Source organism: Tursiops truncatus, chromosome 19, assembly GCF_011762595.2.
Source record: "Tursiops truncatus isolate mTurTru1 chromosome 19, mTurTru1.mat.Y, whole genome shotgun sequence".
NCBI classification, from domain to species: domain Eukaryota; kingdom Metazoa; phylum Chordata; class Mammalia; order Artiodactyla; family Delphinidae; genus Tursiops; species Tursiops truncatus.
In genome coordinates, this window is record NC_047052.1 from 35,769,689 (window position 1) to 35,787,062 (window position 17,374).

At 37.6% G+C, this 17,374-nt stretch overlaps 1 protein-coding gene across 4 annotated transcripts in view; it reads right to left on the bottom strand.

Annotated features, from left to right (window-relative positions):
• PHKB (phosphorylase kinase regulatory subunit beta) overlaps positions 1–17,374 on the bottom strand; it is a 193,756-nt gene that overhangs the window by 104,877 nt on the left and 71,505 nt on the right. For all 4 annotated transcript variants that reach the window (XM_073795660.1, XM_033845059.2, XM_033845058.2 and 1 more), the window contains 4 exons: positions 12,838–12,933; positions 10,496–10,693; positions 7,812–7,869; positions 7,196–7,273 (listed from right to left, as the gene is read on the bottom strand). In XM_073795660.1, coding sequence (XP_073651761.1) covers positions 7,196–7,273; positions 7,812–7,869; positions 10,496–10,693; positions 12,838–12,933 — 430 coding nt within the window. The remainder of the gene's footprint in view (positions 1–7,195; positions 7,274–7,811; positions 7,870–10,495; positions 10,694–12,837; positions 12,934–17,374) is intronic.

A 17,374-nucleotide genomic window follows, 5' to 3' on the forward strand; every position in this document is an offset into this window, starting at 1 on the left:
TTATAACAAATTAAGAGATTATTCTTTCTAATTTGTTTGCAGCCCCGTTCATTTTTTCATTTCAATATAAATTGTTCTGTTTAGAAAGGAATTATTTATACATTTCAAAGGAACATTAAGGGAATGCTGGTAGAAAGAATTTCTTGAAAAAGCATTCCTGGGGGTGCTTCAAGATGGCACAGAACTAAGACATGGAGATCACCTTCCTCCTCACAAATACATCAAAAATACATCTACATGTGGAACAACTCCTACAGAACACCTACTGAACGCTGGCAGAAGACCTCAGACTTCCACAAAGACAAGAAACTCCCCATGTACCTGGGTAGGGCAAAAGAAAAAAGCAAAAACAGAGACAAAAGAATAGGGATGGAACCTGCACCTCAGGGAAGGAGCTGTGAAGGAGGAAGTTTCCACACACTAGGAAGCCCCTTCACTGGTGGAGACAGAGGTGGTGGGGGTGGGAAGCTTCAGAGCCACGGAGAAGAGTGCAACAACAGGGGTGCAGAGGGCAAAGCAGAGAGATTCCCGCACAGAGGATAGGTGCCGACCAGCACTAACCAACCTGAGAAGCTTGTGTGCTCACCCCCCTGGGGAGGGTGGGCGTTGGGAGCTGAGGCTCTGGCTTCGGAGGTCAGATACCAGAGAAAGGACTGGGGTTGGCTGTGTGAACACAGCCTGAGGGGGCTAGTGCATCACAGCTAGATGAGAAGGAGTATGGGAAAAAGTCTGGAACTGCCTAAGGGTGCGTGAGGAGAGAGAATTCAGAGCACCACCTAAACAAGCTTCAGAGACGGGTGCAAGCTGTGACTATCAGCGCAGACACCAGAGATGGGCATGAAAAGCTAACACTGCTACTGCTGCCACCAAGAAGCCTGTGTGCAAGCAGGTCACTATCCACACCTCCCCCCACCGGGAACCCGTGCAGCCTGCCACTGCCAGGATCCCATGATCCAGGGACAACATCCCCGGGTGAACACATGGCGCACCCCAGGCTGTTGCAACATCCTGCTGGCCTCTGCCGCCGCAGGCTCACCCCACATTCCGTACCCCTCCCTCTCCTCAGCCTAAGTGAACCAGAGCCCCCTAATCAGCTGCTACTTTAACCACCTCCTGTCTGGGAGGAGAAAAGATGCCCTCAGGCAACGTACATGCAGAGGTGGGACCAAAACCAAAGCTGAAGCCCAGGAGCTGTGCGAACAAAGAAGTAAAAGGGAAATTTCTCCCTACAGCTTCAGGAGCAGCGGATTAAATGTCCACAGTCAACTTGATGAACCCTGCATCTGTGCAATACCTGAACAGACAACGAATCATCCCAAAATTCAGGTGGTATACTTTGGGAGCAACTGTACAATTAGGGTTTGCTGTCTGCAACTGACTTGTTTCTGATTTTTATGTTTACCTCAGTATAGTTTTTAGTGCTTCATATCATGGGTGGATTTGTTTACTGGTTTGGTCGCTCTCTTCCTTTTTTTTTTTTTAATTACTGAAAAATATTTTTAAAATTTTATTTATTTATTTATTTTAATTTTCTTTCCTTTTTCTCGTGTTCTTCTGAGGCGTGTGGCTGACAGGATCTTGGTGCTCCGGCCTGGTGTCAGGCCTGAGCCTCTGAGGTGGGAGAACTGAGTTCAGGACATTGGACCACCAGAGACCGCCTGACCCCACGTAATATCAATCGGCAAGAGCTCTCCCAGAGATCACCATCTCAAATGCTAAGACCCAGCTCAACTAACAGCCAGTAAGCTCCAGTGCTGGACACCCCATGCCAAACTAGCAAGACAGGAACACAACACCACCCACTAGCAGAGAGGCTGCCTAAAACCATACTAAGTTCACAGACACCCCAAAACACACCACCGAATGTGGCCCTGCCCACCAGAAACACAAGATCCAGCCCCACCCACCAGAACACAAGAACCAGTCCCCTTCACCAGGAAGCCTACACAACCCACTGAACCAACCTTACCCACTGGGGGCAGACACCAAAAACAAAGGGAACTAAAAACCGGCAGCCTGCAAAAAGCAGACCCCAAACACAGTAAGTTAAACAAAATAAGAAGACAGAGAAATATGCAGCAGATAAAGGAGCAAGGCAAAAAAACACCAGACCAAACAAATGAAGAGGAAATAGGCATTCTACCTGAAAAAGATTTCAGAGTAATGATAGTAAAGATGATCCAAAATCTTGGAAATCGAATGGAGAAAATACAAGAAACGTTTAACAAGGACCTACAAGAACTAAAGAGCAAATAAACAATGATGAACAGCACAATAAATTAAATTAAAAATTCTCTAGAAGGAATCCATAGCAGAAAAACTGAGGCAGAAGAACAGATAAGAGACCTGGGAAGATAAAACAGTGGAAATAACTACTGCAGAGCAGAATAAAGAAAAAGCAATGAAAAGAATTGAGGACAGTCTGAGAGACCTCTGGGACAACATTAAATACACCAACATTCAAATTATAAGGGTCCCAGAAAAAGAAGAGAAAAAGAAAGGGACTGAGAAAATATTTGAAGAGATTATAGTTGAAAACTTCCCTGATATGGGAAAGGAAATAGTCAATCAAGTACAGGAAGCACAGAGAGTCCCATACAGAATAAATCCAAGGAGAAACACGCCAAAACATATTAATCAAACTATCAAAAATTAACTACAAAGAAAAAATATTAAAAGCAGCAAGGGAAAAGTAACAAATAACATACAAGGGAATCCACATAAGGTTAACAGCTGATCTTTCAGCAGAAACTCTGCAAGCCAGAAAGGAGAGGCAGGACATACTTAAAGTGATGAAAGGGAAAAACCTACAACCAAGATTATTCTACCCAACAAGGATGTCATTCAGATTCGATGGAGAAATTAAAACCTTCACACACAAGCAAAAGCTAAGAGAATTCAGCACCACCTAACCAGCTTTACAACAAAGGCTAAAGGAACTTCTCTAGGCAGGAAACACAAGAGAAGGAAAAGACCTACAGTAACAAACCCCAAACAATTAAGAAAATGGGAATAGGAACATACATATCGATAATTACCTTAAATGTAAATGGATTAAATGCTCCAACCAAAAGACACAGACTGCCTGAAAGGATACAAAAACAAGACCCGTATATATGCTTCTAAAAGAGACCCACTTCAGACCTAGGGACACATACAGACTGAAAGTGAGGGGATGGAAAAAGATATTCCATGCAAATGGAAACCAAAAGAAAGCTGGAGTAGCAATTCTCATATCAGACAAAATAGACTTTAAAATAAAGAATGTTGCAAGAGACAAAGAAGGACACTACATAATAATCAAGGGATCAATCCAAGAAGATATAACAATTGTAAATATTTACGCACCCAACACAGGAGCACCTCAATACATAAGGCAAATGCTAACAGCCGTAAAAGGGGAAATAGACAAGAACACAATCATTGTAGGGGACTTTAACACCCCACTTTCACCAATGGACAGATCATTCAAAATGCAAATAAATAAGGAAACACAAGCTTTAAATGATACATTAAGCAAGATGGACTTAATTGATAATTATAGGACATTCCATCCAAAAACAACAGAAAACACTTTCTTCTCAAGTGCTCATGGAACATTCTCCAGGATAGATCATATCTTGGGTCACAAATCAAGCCTTGGTAAATGTTAAAAAATTGAAATCATATCAGCAATCTTTTCCGACCACAACATTATGAGACTAGATATCAATTAAAGGAAAAAATTTGTAAAAAAAAAAATAACACATGGAGACTAAACAATACACTACTAAATAACCAAGAGATCACTGAAGAAATCAAAGAGGAAATCAAAAAATACCTATAGACAAATGACAATTAAAACACTATGACCCAAAACACACGGGAAGCAGCAAAAGCAATTCTAAGAGGGAAGTTTATAGAAATACAATCCTACCTCAAGAAACAAGAAACATCTCAAATAAGCAACCTAAGCTTACACCAAAGAAATTAGAGAAAGAAGAACCAAAAACCCCAAAGTTAGCAGAAAGAAAGAAATCATAAAGATCAGATCAGAAATAAATGCAAAACAAATGAAGGAACGATAGCAAAGATCAATAAAACTAAAAGCTGGTTCTTTGAGACGATAAACAAAATTGATAAACCATTAGCTAGACTCATCAAGAAAAAAAGGGAGAAGACTCAAATCAACAGAATTAGAAATGAAAAAGGAGAAGTAACATCAGACACTGCAGAATAACAAAGGATCATGAGAGATAACTATAACAAACTTATGCCAATAAAATGGACAACTTGGAAGAAATGGACAAACTCTTAGAAAAGCACAACCTTCCAAGGCTGAACCAGGAAGAAATAGAAAATATAAACAGACCAATCACAATCACTGAAAGTGAGACTGTGATTAAAAATATTCCAACAAACAAAAGCCCAGGACCAGATGGCTTCACAGGCGAATTCTATCAAATATTTAGAAAAGAGCTAACACCTTTCCTTCTCAAACTCTTCCAAAATATAGCAGAGGGAGGGTACTCTGAAATTCATTCTACAAGGCCACCATCACCCTGATACCAAAGCGAGACAAAGCTGTCACAAAAAAAGAAAACTACAGGCCAATATCACTGATGAACATAGATGCAAAAATACTAGCAAACAGAATCCAATAGCACATTAAAAGGATCATACACCATGATCAAGTGGGGTTTATTCCAGGAATGCAAGAATTCTTCAATATACGCAAATCTATCAATGTGATAAACCATATTAACAAATTGAAGGAGAAAAACCATATGATCATCTCAATAGATGCAGAAACAGCTTTCAACAAAATTCAACACCCATTTACGAGAAAAACCCTCCAGAAAGTGGGCACAGAGGGAACCTACCTCAACATAATAAAGGCCATATATGACAAACATACAGCCTGCATCGTTCTCAGTGGTGAAAAACTGAAACCATTGCCTCTAAGATCAGGAACAAGACAAGGTTGCCCACTCTCACCACTATTATTCAAAATAGTTTTTAAAGTTTTAACCACAGCAAAACTTCCAGAGAAGAAAAAGAAATAAAAGGAATCCAAATCAGAAAAGAAGAAGTAAAGCTGTCACTGTTTGCAGATGACATGATACTATACATAGAGAATCTAAAGATGCTACCAGAAAACTACTAGAGCTAATCAATGAATTTGGTAAAGTATCAGGATACAAAATTAATGCACAGAAATCTCTGGCATGCCTATACAATAGTGATGAAAAATCTGAAAGAGAAAGTAAGGAAACATTCCCATTTACCGTCACAACTAAAAGAATAAAATACCTAGGTATAAACTTATTGAAGGAGGCAAAACACCTGTATGCAGAAAACTAGAAGACACTGATGAAAGAAATTAAAGATGATACAAATAGATGGAGAGATATACCATATTCTTGGATTGGAAGAATCAACACTGTGAAAATGACTATACTACCCAAAGCAATCTACAGATTCAATGCAATCCCTATCAAACTACCAATGGCATTTTTCACAGAACTAGAACATAAAATTTCACAATTTGTATGGAAACACAAAAGACCCCAAATAGCCATAGCAATCTTGAGAAAGAAAAACAGAGCTGGAGGAATCAGGCTGCCTGACTTCAGACTACTACAAAGCTACAGTAATCAAGACAGCATGGTAATGGCACAAAAACGGAAATATAGATCAATGGAACAGAAAAGAAAGCCCAGAGATAAACCCACGCACATATGGTCACCTTATCTTTGATAAAGGAGGCAAGAATATACAAGGGAGAAAAGACAGCCTCTTCAATGAGTGGTGCCAGGAAAACTGGACAGCTACATGTAAAAGAATGAAATTAGAACACTCCCTAATACCATACACAAAAATAAGCTCAAAATGGATCAAAGACCTAAATGTAAGGCAGACACTTAGAGGAAAACTCTTAGAGGAAAACATAGGAAGAACACTCTTTGACATAAATCACAGCAAGATGCCTTTTAACCCACCTCCTAGAAAAATGGAAATATAAACAAAAATGAACAAATGGGACCTAGTGAAACTTAAAATCTTTGGCACAGCAAAGGAAACCATAAACAAGACGAAAAGAGAACCCTCAGAATGGGAGAAAATATTTGCAAACTAAGAAACTGACAAAGGATTAATATCCAAAATATACAAGCAGCTCATGCAGCTTACTATCAAAAAACAAACAACCCAAATTAAAAATGGGCAGAAGACCTAAATAGACATTTCTCCAAAGATATACAGATTGCCAACAAACACATGAAAGAATGCTCAGCATCAGTAGTCATTAGAGAAATGCAAATCAAAACTACAATGAGTTATTACCTCACACCAGTGAGAATGGCCATTGTCAAAAAATCTACAAATAATAAATGCTGGAGAGGGTGTGGAGAAAAGGGAATCTTCTTGCACTGTTGGTGGGAATATAAATTGATACAGCCACTATGGAAAACAGTATGGAGGTTCCTTAAAAAATCTAAAAATAGAACTACCCTATGACCCAGCAATCCCACTACTGGCATATACCCTGAGAAAACTATAGTTCAAAAAGAATCATGTACCACAGTTTTCACTGAAGCACTGTTTACAATAGCCAGGACATGGAAGCAACCTAAGCGTCCATCGACAGGTGAATGGATAAAGAAGATGTGGCACATAGGTACAGTGGACTATTACTCAGCCATAAAACGAAATGAAATTGAGTTATTTGTAGTGAGGTGGAAGGACCAAGAGTCTGTCATACAGAGTGAAGTGAGAAAAAGAAAAACAAATACGGTATGCTAACACATATATATGGAGTGTAAAAAAGAAAAAAAAGGTTCTTATCAACCTAAGGGCAGGACAGGAATAAAGATGCAGATGTAGAGAATGGACTTGAGGACATGGGGACGGGGAAGGGTAGGATGGGACAAAGTGAGAGACTTGCATTTACATATATACACTACCAAATGTAAAATAGATAGCTAGTGGGAAGCAGCCGCATAGCACAGGGAGATCAGCTCTGTGCTTTGTGACCACCTAGAGGGGTGGAATAGTGAGGGTGGGAGGGAGACGTAAGAGGGAGGGTATATGGGGATATATGTATACGTATAGCTGATTCAGTTTCTTATATAGCAGAAACTAACACAATTTTGTAAAGCAATTACATTCCAATAAAGATTTAAAAAAAAAAAAAGGAAAAGCATTCCAACTACACCTTCTGTTGTCTGATGAAGTACTGGAGTCAGAAGATCCTGATATTCTTTTACTTGCTTGGGATTGCCTCTAAAAACACCTAAAATGTAAAATATAAAATCCAATAGCATTTGAGCTCAATAAACACAACAGAAATTTTACCTTAGAAAAAAATTTACCCAATTGTAATTATTCTGGTATTTTTCTATGTAAATAATAAACATAAAATGGAAAAAGGTTATGCAAATAAATGCATATGATAGTTTTCCAGGAAATTGATTTGAGAAATGTTAGCAATTAGAATTGAAAACTGACTTTTAATTGAAATTTCTCTATGCTTAAGTATAAATAATACAGACATTCACAATGTCACAAATTACAGTATTCATAAAAATTCTTCTTTGTAAATATGAAAATATATTTGTATCATTTTAAAAATACTTCAAAGTATTTTTAAAATTCTTTAAATGATGTAACATTAAGTCAGAAAGCAGAAAAGTAGCACATAAAAATGCAGAGTAGTTAACATCAATTAGTGCAGTCTATTTTGCCAGCTGAAAGGAGTCATATTTTATTTCTTTTCTTCTTTAAACTAGTTATATCCTACAGTTTAAATTTCAGGAGAAAAGTTCACTCACCATCAATCATCATGTAAAGGAAAAATATAGGAAATTCGCATTCAATGCCATCAAATAGCTAAAACAGAAAATAAAATATATAAAAAGTTCATCAACAATAATTTAGAACTGTATGTTAATTATATTAATTAGAACACTTACATCATTAGAATATACATACATAAACATTTATTTATTGTAATAACAAAAGTGGACTGATTTTTTTTTTTTTTTTTTTGCGGTACGCGGGCCTCTCACTGTCGTGGCCTCTCCCGCTGCGGAGCACAGGCTCCGGACACGCAGGCCCAGCAGCCATGGCTCATGGGCCTAGCCGCTCCGAGGCATGTGGGATCCTCCCAGACCAGGGCATGAACCCGTGTCCCCTGCATCGGCAGGCGGACTCTCAACCACTGCGCCACCAGGGAAGCCCTCATCATTCTTATTATTCAAAAGCTCATTCATTTAATCCATCACAGAGTAGTCATTCATTCAATAAATATTTCCTAAGTATTTAGTAATGCCTGGCATCAGCTAGACAGAGGGCTATGAAGACAAAAAGATAGAGAACCTGCTGTAGTGGGGAGACAGGCATGTAAATAAACAATTGCAGTATGTTACAAAATGTCTATACATTGTATATATATCAAGAACCAAGGGCATGAAGCATCTGAGCCTGCCCAGGGCGTCTGGAAAGGGTTTATAGGAAAGGAGATGCTTCAACTAATGCTTGATGGATTTCTCTGGAGAGATAAGCTAAGGGAACTCCATACAGAGAAGACAACAGCACAAACTAGAAATGCATTAATGAACAAAGTACGTTAAAGAAACTCACAGCAATTCAGTATTCCTGGAACAAGCAAGGAAGAAGCAGTGAAAGCTGAAGTCTAACAGGTGGGTCAGGACAGCCAGATCAGGGAGGGCCTGAGAAGTCAGGCTGAGAGACAAAAACTTTGATCTGAAAGTGACAGGGTACCACTGAAGAGGATCAAATTTACTTGCTAGATGAACAGCTGGCAGTACTGAAGAGGGTTTTAGGATAAGAAATAAGGAGACCAACTGGAAGGCTGCTGGGAACAATCCAAAGAGAAAGGATGTTAACCTAAATCAATGTTTCTCAACTTCAGCACTATTGACATTTTGGGCCAAATAGTTCTTTGTTGTGGGGGTTGTCCTGTGCACTGTGGGACAGTTAGTAGCATCCCTGGATTCTACCTTCCAGATGCCAGTAGCACCCACCAAGGTGTAACAACAAAAAATTTCTTCAAATATTGTCAAATGTCCCCTGGGGAGCAAAATCATTCCCAGCTGTGGATCACTCGCCTAAACGAAGAAGTTAGTAGAGATGAAGGGACAGTTTTTAAGATTTAAAGGTAGTTAAATTTGCCAGACTTGGTGAGTGACAAAGAAGGCTGAGTGAGAGGGAAGAGCCTAGGATGAATCTCAGGTTTGGGGCTTGGACAGAAGGGTGGAAGGTGATCATAGGCAGACTGCAGCGCATTCTAGTGAGGATGTCCAAAAGGCAGCTGGATACGTGGTAGGGCACTCAGGGGTGGAAGTATGAGTTAGGGATAGAGATGTGGGATTAACAGTGATTGCTAGAGCTATGACTGCATGAATAGCATGAAAGAGAATAGGACTGAAGATGGATTCCAGGAGACAAGCAAAGGATAAAGGGAGGCAGAAGAAGAGGAACCTGCAAAGAAGACTAAGAAAGATAGTGAGAGAACTAAGCAGAGACTTAGGAAGAGATTGAAGTCACAGAAAATGGAGGAGAACCTCCTGAGAGAGGACTTACTTAAGACACTCAAATGCCAATGAGAGGTACAGTGAAATAAAGTTAGAAAGGCATCCACAATGATCCAGTGACATAAACTGACTGAAGCCAATACAGCTACTGGGAAGTGCTGGGGACAGGAGCCAGATTATAAGGTAAAGGAGTAAGTAGGAGGCAAACAAGGAGGCACAACTAGAACACACCATGCTCTTCAGGAGTGTGACAACAAAGAGAGAGGCAAGGGGAGGCAGATAGGGAGGGGTTTGGGGGTTTTTAAAGATAATTTTCAACCTATCCCATTAAAGCAAAGTCTTCAGCAATGTGGATGGATGCTTACTTTTTTGGGGGGGTGTTACAGTTTTTTGGGCAGCTTAGAAACAGCTAGAATAAACCTAGATATAGGATATGTATGTATATTTGAAATGTAAAATCTTTAAAACCAAATATTTAGAGGAGTATATTTCAGAGGGAAGTGTCTAAGTGAAACAGAAAAAAGAACATTTGCTTAAAGATTGAAAATTCAATCACAAATAGATATTTTCTATTATATTAGACAAATGGTATATAGTAGGCAGGCAAAATACTGAAAGTTCAATAGAAAAATTACTCACCCAATGGCTCAACATGGCCCGATGTGAGCAAATAGGCCTCAACAGCTAACACTTACCGAGTGCTTACTATGTGCCAAGCACTGTTTTAAGCACTTTTATATATATTAACTGATTTAATTCTCAAAAAAACCTCACTAATAGTAGGTACTAACTTTATTTTATCAATGAAGAATATTAAACACAGAGAGCTTAATTAACTTGCCCAAGGTCTCACAGCTAATAAGTGGCAGAGCCAGAATTCAAACCCAAGAAGTCTGCCTCCTGAATCAGTACTTTTGAACATTCTATTATGCTATCTGACATGGGATATTTTTTGATACCTTAATTTCAGCTGGTCTGTAGTAGCGTCTTTTAGGATCTTCCAATGATGTTCTATACCCATCTCTCAAGAAACGCTTAAATCCATATTTTCCTTTTAATTTTCTAACCACTTTATCAAGTGTCTGGTTAAACAGAACTTCATCATCCAAGGCAAATGCAGGATAACTGATGCAGGGGAGCAGGGCAGCATCTGTGTTCTGGGGGCAATAAGAAAAAGAAGGGAAAGTAAGTGTCTGTAATCATATGATCAACACAGCCCAAAGAGAATCACAGAGATGCAAAGCCACTAAGGTTATTTAACTGACAGTGAGACTGCTGTGCTCCAAGGGACAGACAGATGTTTATATGGCATGGTTTAGTGAACCTTACAGAGGAGATAAAACTTCATTCAATGATAAGGAGTATTTTCAAGGTTCAACACTGGACTCAAACTTTAGTACGTTATTTCAGTCATTGTGTAAAAATTTAACACCACTAATTAGTCATTACAACTAGTCTGTCATAACAATTTGTTTATAATAGTGAAAACCAGAAAACAACCTAAAGGTCCAACAATTAGCTGAGTAAATCAGCAGCCATTAAAATTTATATTATAGAAATGTTTACTAATATGGAAACATGTCCATTCAAAGAAACAGGTTATCAAGCATTATGAACAATATTCCTCCAGTTTCGTAAAATAAAAACATTATATGTGTACATAAAAATACATGGAAACATACAAACCCAAATGATGTCACCCTAAGATTATAACTGAATGGTGGAATAATGAGTGGATATATTTTTATTATTTGCTTATTTGTGGATTCTGTTTGTCTTTTATCATAATCTTGTATTACTTCTATAAAATAGTTACTTTAAAATAATTAAATTGTTCCATTTTGGGTGTTTTCTAAGAATAGAGCCACAAATAACCCCTCAAAAAATCTGCAATCAGGTATTACATAGTCATTTAAGAGATTATCAGACAAAAGAAAAGGGTGAATCAAATGAGAGAAAAGAAATAAGGAAAGCAGTTTTATTCAAAAGAAATTTAAATTATGAAAAATATTCTTCTACATTTCTAATACAGTAAGTCCCCTACATATGAACAAATTCTGTTCTGTGAGCATGTTTGTAAGTCCAATTTGTTTGTAAGTCCAACAAAGTTAGCCTAGGTACCTAACTAACACAATCCGCTATATAGTACTGTACTGTAATAGGTTGATAATACTTTTCACACAAATAATACATAAAAAACAAATGAACATGAAAAATAAAGAAAACATTTTTAATCTTACAGTATAGTACCTTGAAAAGTACAATAGTACAGTACAACAGCTGGCATACAGGGGCTGGCATCGAGTGAACAAGAAGAGTTACTGACTAGAGGAGGGAGAGGAGGTGGGAGATGGTAGAGCTAACGGATCCTCAGCAATAAGAGACCGAGGGCAAGCTGCAATTGCACTCACAGGTTCTGGTTCTTTGCTGGATTAAATTCTATCTACCCTCTTGAAAAAACGGTCCAGTGATATCTGGGTAGTAGCTCTTTTTTTCTTGTCATAGATGACACGGTAGCAAGGGACTGCATTCTGAAAGACTGCTGCAACCTTCATGAACCATTCTACATTCGGGTCCTGTGCCTCAAAAACTAACAGTGCCTCCTCAAACAAAGAAAATCCCCTTGCCATTTCCTGTGTCGTGAATCTCTTCGGTTCTTCAGTTACTTATTCTTCCTCTTGTCACTCCACTCTCTCAATTATTTTCACTTTTGTTTCCATCATTATCGCTTGGCACTTTTTAGCAGTACCAACTACATCACTGCTGCTCTTAAGCTTGCTTCCAGACACCCTGGGCTTGAAATAAAGACACTGTACTACTGTACTCTATACAGTACTGTACAGTAAAGTACACAGAAGCACAACCACTTGTTGAGGATGCACGCACGTGACAATGTACGCCAGACACGCGAACTAAATTATGTGATTGGACCTGGGAACGCACATTCACATCTTTAAAAGTTCACAACTTGAAAGTTCGTGTGTAGGGTACTTACTGTATATAATATTGCATGACCAAAAAAAATTAATTTTGGCATAATGTTGCTACTCCCCCAAAGAGAAAAAAATATATCTAGTTCTGTACTGCTCTATGAAAACTCAAAGGACAAAGCAGCTTTCTCCACAGCTCTGTTCACTTCCTAAACATTGACCTCCCCAGGCCAGAGGAGTAAGCGGCAACATTCTCTCTTATCTCTTCTGCCAACTTTTAACACTTTAGAGTACTTTCTTGGAAAAAGAAACAAAACTATGTAACAATCATAAACAACAGTTCATATTAATTTATTATAAAAATATCTCACATGAGATCTTGATTCTCTGGGTAACAGTGAGCACAAAGTTTGCCGGTTGCGATTGTGGGCATCGAGATCCACAAATATAACTGACCAAGAACAGCCCTGGAATGAGAGAGAAAGAAAAATTTCCTAGATTAACATAAAAGAACTTGTAGAACATTGGGCAATTTGACTGAAATAAATTTCACATTATAAATCAATGTTACCTCAATTTACAAAAATAATAAAATTTTAAAAAAAGACAAGCAAAAAAATCTCACAAAAATATTAACATTGGTTGCATTTGAGAGTGGCATTACAGAAGATTTTAATTTTTTAAATACTTTCAGTATTTCTCAAATTTCTTGCAATAAACATATTAATTTTATAATCATAAAAAATAAATGTTATTTTTCCATTTTTCCAATTTCTCCTTAGTTTTCTTAAAAATCAAAATATATAGATTACAAGATAACTAATAAAGGATATTTTAATAAAAGTAAAAAATCATTTAGCTAATACTTCTGACAAAGAAATAAGAACTAATTTGGATTCACAAAATCTGAATTGTACAGTCCTAATAAAGAACGATCAAACTAAATGAATTTAGATATCTAGAATTACAGATATAAAAACTACTTGATTAAAATATGAAGACAGGAGAATCTCAAATAATAGTACTGTACATAATACTTGCTAATATTCATTATGTGTCAGGCACTGTGTTTTATGCTTCACATGGATTATCTCATTTAATCCCCTTATGTAGATATTATTATACCCATTTTACAGAAAACGATGCTAAATCTTAGTATAACAGAGGCAAGGGTTCAAAATCAAGTCTGACACAGAAGACCACACCTTGAACACTATATTATGCAATTTCCCACACTAAAAATTATCTTTCAAGTAAGAATCAAAAACTTGAATTAAAAAAAAGTGTTAACAAAAAATGATAATTGGTCTGCTAACCAAGTTAAAAAATTTATCAATACTATTTAGCCATTAGTGCTTTCCATTTTCAATAGCATAGTTTTTAAATAAACATGGTTTTGTTCTTTTATTGGGGAGATAGATATTTTGAAAACACAAAATGAAATTGGAATACGACTACTTCCATTACAAGAGAATACTCAGAAAAATACATGGGGAAAGGAAGAACACCATCACAAATTTTATGTTGCTTCATTACCTTCTAAATCTCATACCAATTCTCACCAACTTCAAAGATGCATTTGCCCTGAAGATAAAATACATTGACTGAAACTCAAAATCTAGTAGTACTAGGCCCTAGATCCAAGCATCGTACTCACTCTGTATATTTTTCCTGTTAACCCATGTTCATACATGAATATTAGCTCATAAAATAGAACTTCTCATTCATAATATTATTTCTTAAATTTCTTTTAACTCTGACAATAAGTGAACAAGGAATGAGTGAGGCTGTCTCTTAACCAGATCAATTCTAAACAGTCTTTCTATTATTTGAAAGTCCCTACTTCTCATCTGTACTCACAAAATTGAGCCCAACAAACTTTCACGCAGTAGCTGCCAATGTCAGAGTAATGTGCCCTCTGCTTTGAGTAAAACAAGACAGAACATGACCTCTCCTCTTAAGGAGCTGACCCAGGTGATATACAGTCCTAAATCAGATAAATATTAAAACAAAAAGACTGCACGTGGCAATATATGACTATGTACCAGGTGAGTGGTTTAGATGAAAGAATAATAATAAGCCTCTAAAGTTAACAGGAGGAAAACAAAATAGGGACCTTGCGGTACTTCATGGAGAAGGTGAGGACCAGAAATAGGATCTGAATTTTGGGGGAAGGGGGAGCAAGTAGAGTGGTTGGAACAAGACAGCAAAGAAATGAATGTGTATGTGATGTTGGGAGCCAATGAATACAGAAAATAACAGGACTTATAATTTACCCCTTAGGCTGAAAATTAATAAAGTTAATTACATGTCAAATCAGTCTGCCTTGAATTTAATTTTTTAAAAGATACAACAATCTAAGTAGGATAATTTATAAATAATGAAATGAAATGGCAAATTTGGTAATTCTTGCCATTATTTGCTTCATATAAACAGCTAACTTCTATTTTCTAGCCACAAATAAAGATTCACCAAAGTATTTGTTGAGGTCCCCTCCTCTGCCAGCCTCTAAGAAATAGGCACAAAAGGAAAAATTAATCTCATAATGCTATCATATTTTAACACTAAGACCAAAAGCTAATAAACTATATTGTCTGACTATCATCTTAAAAAATATACCATGCTTTAGGTATATGGTCCGGACTTACAGAAGAATAAAATTCACCCAAGGCCATGGGCAGCTATTCCTATTCAGAAGCAAATTTTTTAAAACGTCATCAAGGAGACCTCCATATGGAATTAATTATCACCTACTTTAAATTATCAGACACGTTAATTTTAGGCTTGCAAATTTCAAAGGAAGCTAGACATGTCTGCATCGCTTTGAACACTGCGTAATATGAGAAATCTTTCTAGTCATCACCTTTTAGATTCTGGCCTCAGCTCATTTGTTAGTATCTTGATTTCTCCAATTAAAGGCAGGAATATGGAAAGATGTTTTATATGTATATGTCACTCCAGAGTATCTTATTAACTTTGGATATTTTATTTTCATCTTTCATTTCCTGAAATTATCATAACTCTGCCATAATATTCTGACTCCATCTAAAGAGCACAGATAAGACTGACAGTTCAAACTTTACTCCCAAACTGAGTTTCTGTAATTGTTTTCTAGTATACACATTACAAGATGATTCAACCTGACTTGAGTTCCAATGAAGGGGAAGAGCTGCACTGAACCATCTACCCAGGCCTCCATGACCATAACAAACACTTTTGAGATGGTATCTATGGCCAAGGGTAACATCTATGACTCAGATAGGCTGGCACCTGGGACCTGGGACCCTTAGCTGCAGTGCTTGCACCTGGACAAATGTCTCCTCGAGCAACAAAATACAAAGAAACTACAAAGGACTAAAAATAACTGTGCATGCGCAGCTGGGCAAATTATGGACAAGATACAAAGAGACCAAAAACCCAACAGCCACTTTTGAAGAGCCGGAAGCAAAAGCAAGGTACTGCGCATGCCCCCTGCACGTGACACCACCTAAGGGGTGGGCAAACCACCTAAGGCACCTCTCCGGCCTGACCCCTGGACGCACCCCTACCCTCACCCCATATGAAGAACCAGTTCGCCCCCCACCCAGCAAGCAAGCGAGTGAGCAAGGGAACCTGTTACTTGTTCTCTGTCCCTCCTGGTGCAGCAGGGACCCCAATAAAACCTTGCTTGAATTTCTTGTCTGGCCTCTGATCAATTCCTATTGATTAAGGAGGCCAAGAACCCTGGTAGGTAACATGACCGTAAGACGATCTCTTTAGTCTCAATTCAAAGTGAAATGATTTGAAGGATTGCCCAGGCCTTTCTTTTCCTCTTTAGACTTTTCTCTGAACCTGAGCTAATGGGCTTACTACCCTCATCTAGCATCAAAGAATAAAACAAGATGAAACGGATCAGTATATCTATTGTGTCAATACTATACATGACCTTTTCTGTTCTTCTGGAAACAAAAAAACAGCACCATGATCAGGACACTTTCTTACCTGGTCCAGCATTAGGCTGTCCTATAGCTCTGTGAGCAAGCCTAGAGACATATTCTGCAGAAACGATACTTGCTGGTGGGAATTACCCCTCTACACCACGGCTGTAGTGGCGGTGGCCTGTAAATAGCCAACTTTTACTTACTGACCCAACAGCAGCTTCCAGTAGCCCTCACTAGAGGAATTCCTACTCACATATTGTTAAAGGGGTTTCAAACTACAGAGAGAGATGAACCTGAGTGTTAATTCTCAGGGTTTTAGAAGAATAGAGCTGAGACTCAGACCCAGGAATCACAAAACTGTTGCTGATGTCTGTGACATGTGCTAACTATAAATTATGATTTATTTAAGTATTATCAAATATTTTTATATCACTATATATATTTATAAATCACTACATATATTGTCGAGTATTGTCATACACACACATACAGACACACACACACACACAGATATATATATATATACACACACACAGAGAAAATATTTGAAACCATTATGAAATAAGTGATTCTCATATTAAGGATTATATGAGTATGTTTCTAAGTGCTCCAAATTAGCCTTTATTATAAATTTATTTAAAAAATTAAGCCACTTGATCAAATTTTCTTCTTAGATATTTTCTCCCAAACAAAAATATGTTTTGAAAATAGTTTCGGAGTGAAGATTTAAATGATGAGTCCTTTTTCTTTAATAATAAGGCAAGTCTAACAATTTAAAAAAATAGGAAAGAAAGTACAGGAACACATAATAACCAAAGCTAAAGGCTTATTCCACACAACAATTTCCCATAAAAATAAAAATTAACTTTTGTCTTATACACCAAAGCACAAAAAGGGCAAAAGTTCAACAAGTGGAAACCTCTTTCAGAAAGATCAATAATTAAGAAGAAAATGGTGTGGTCAAAAGGTACAAACTTCCAGTAAGTCC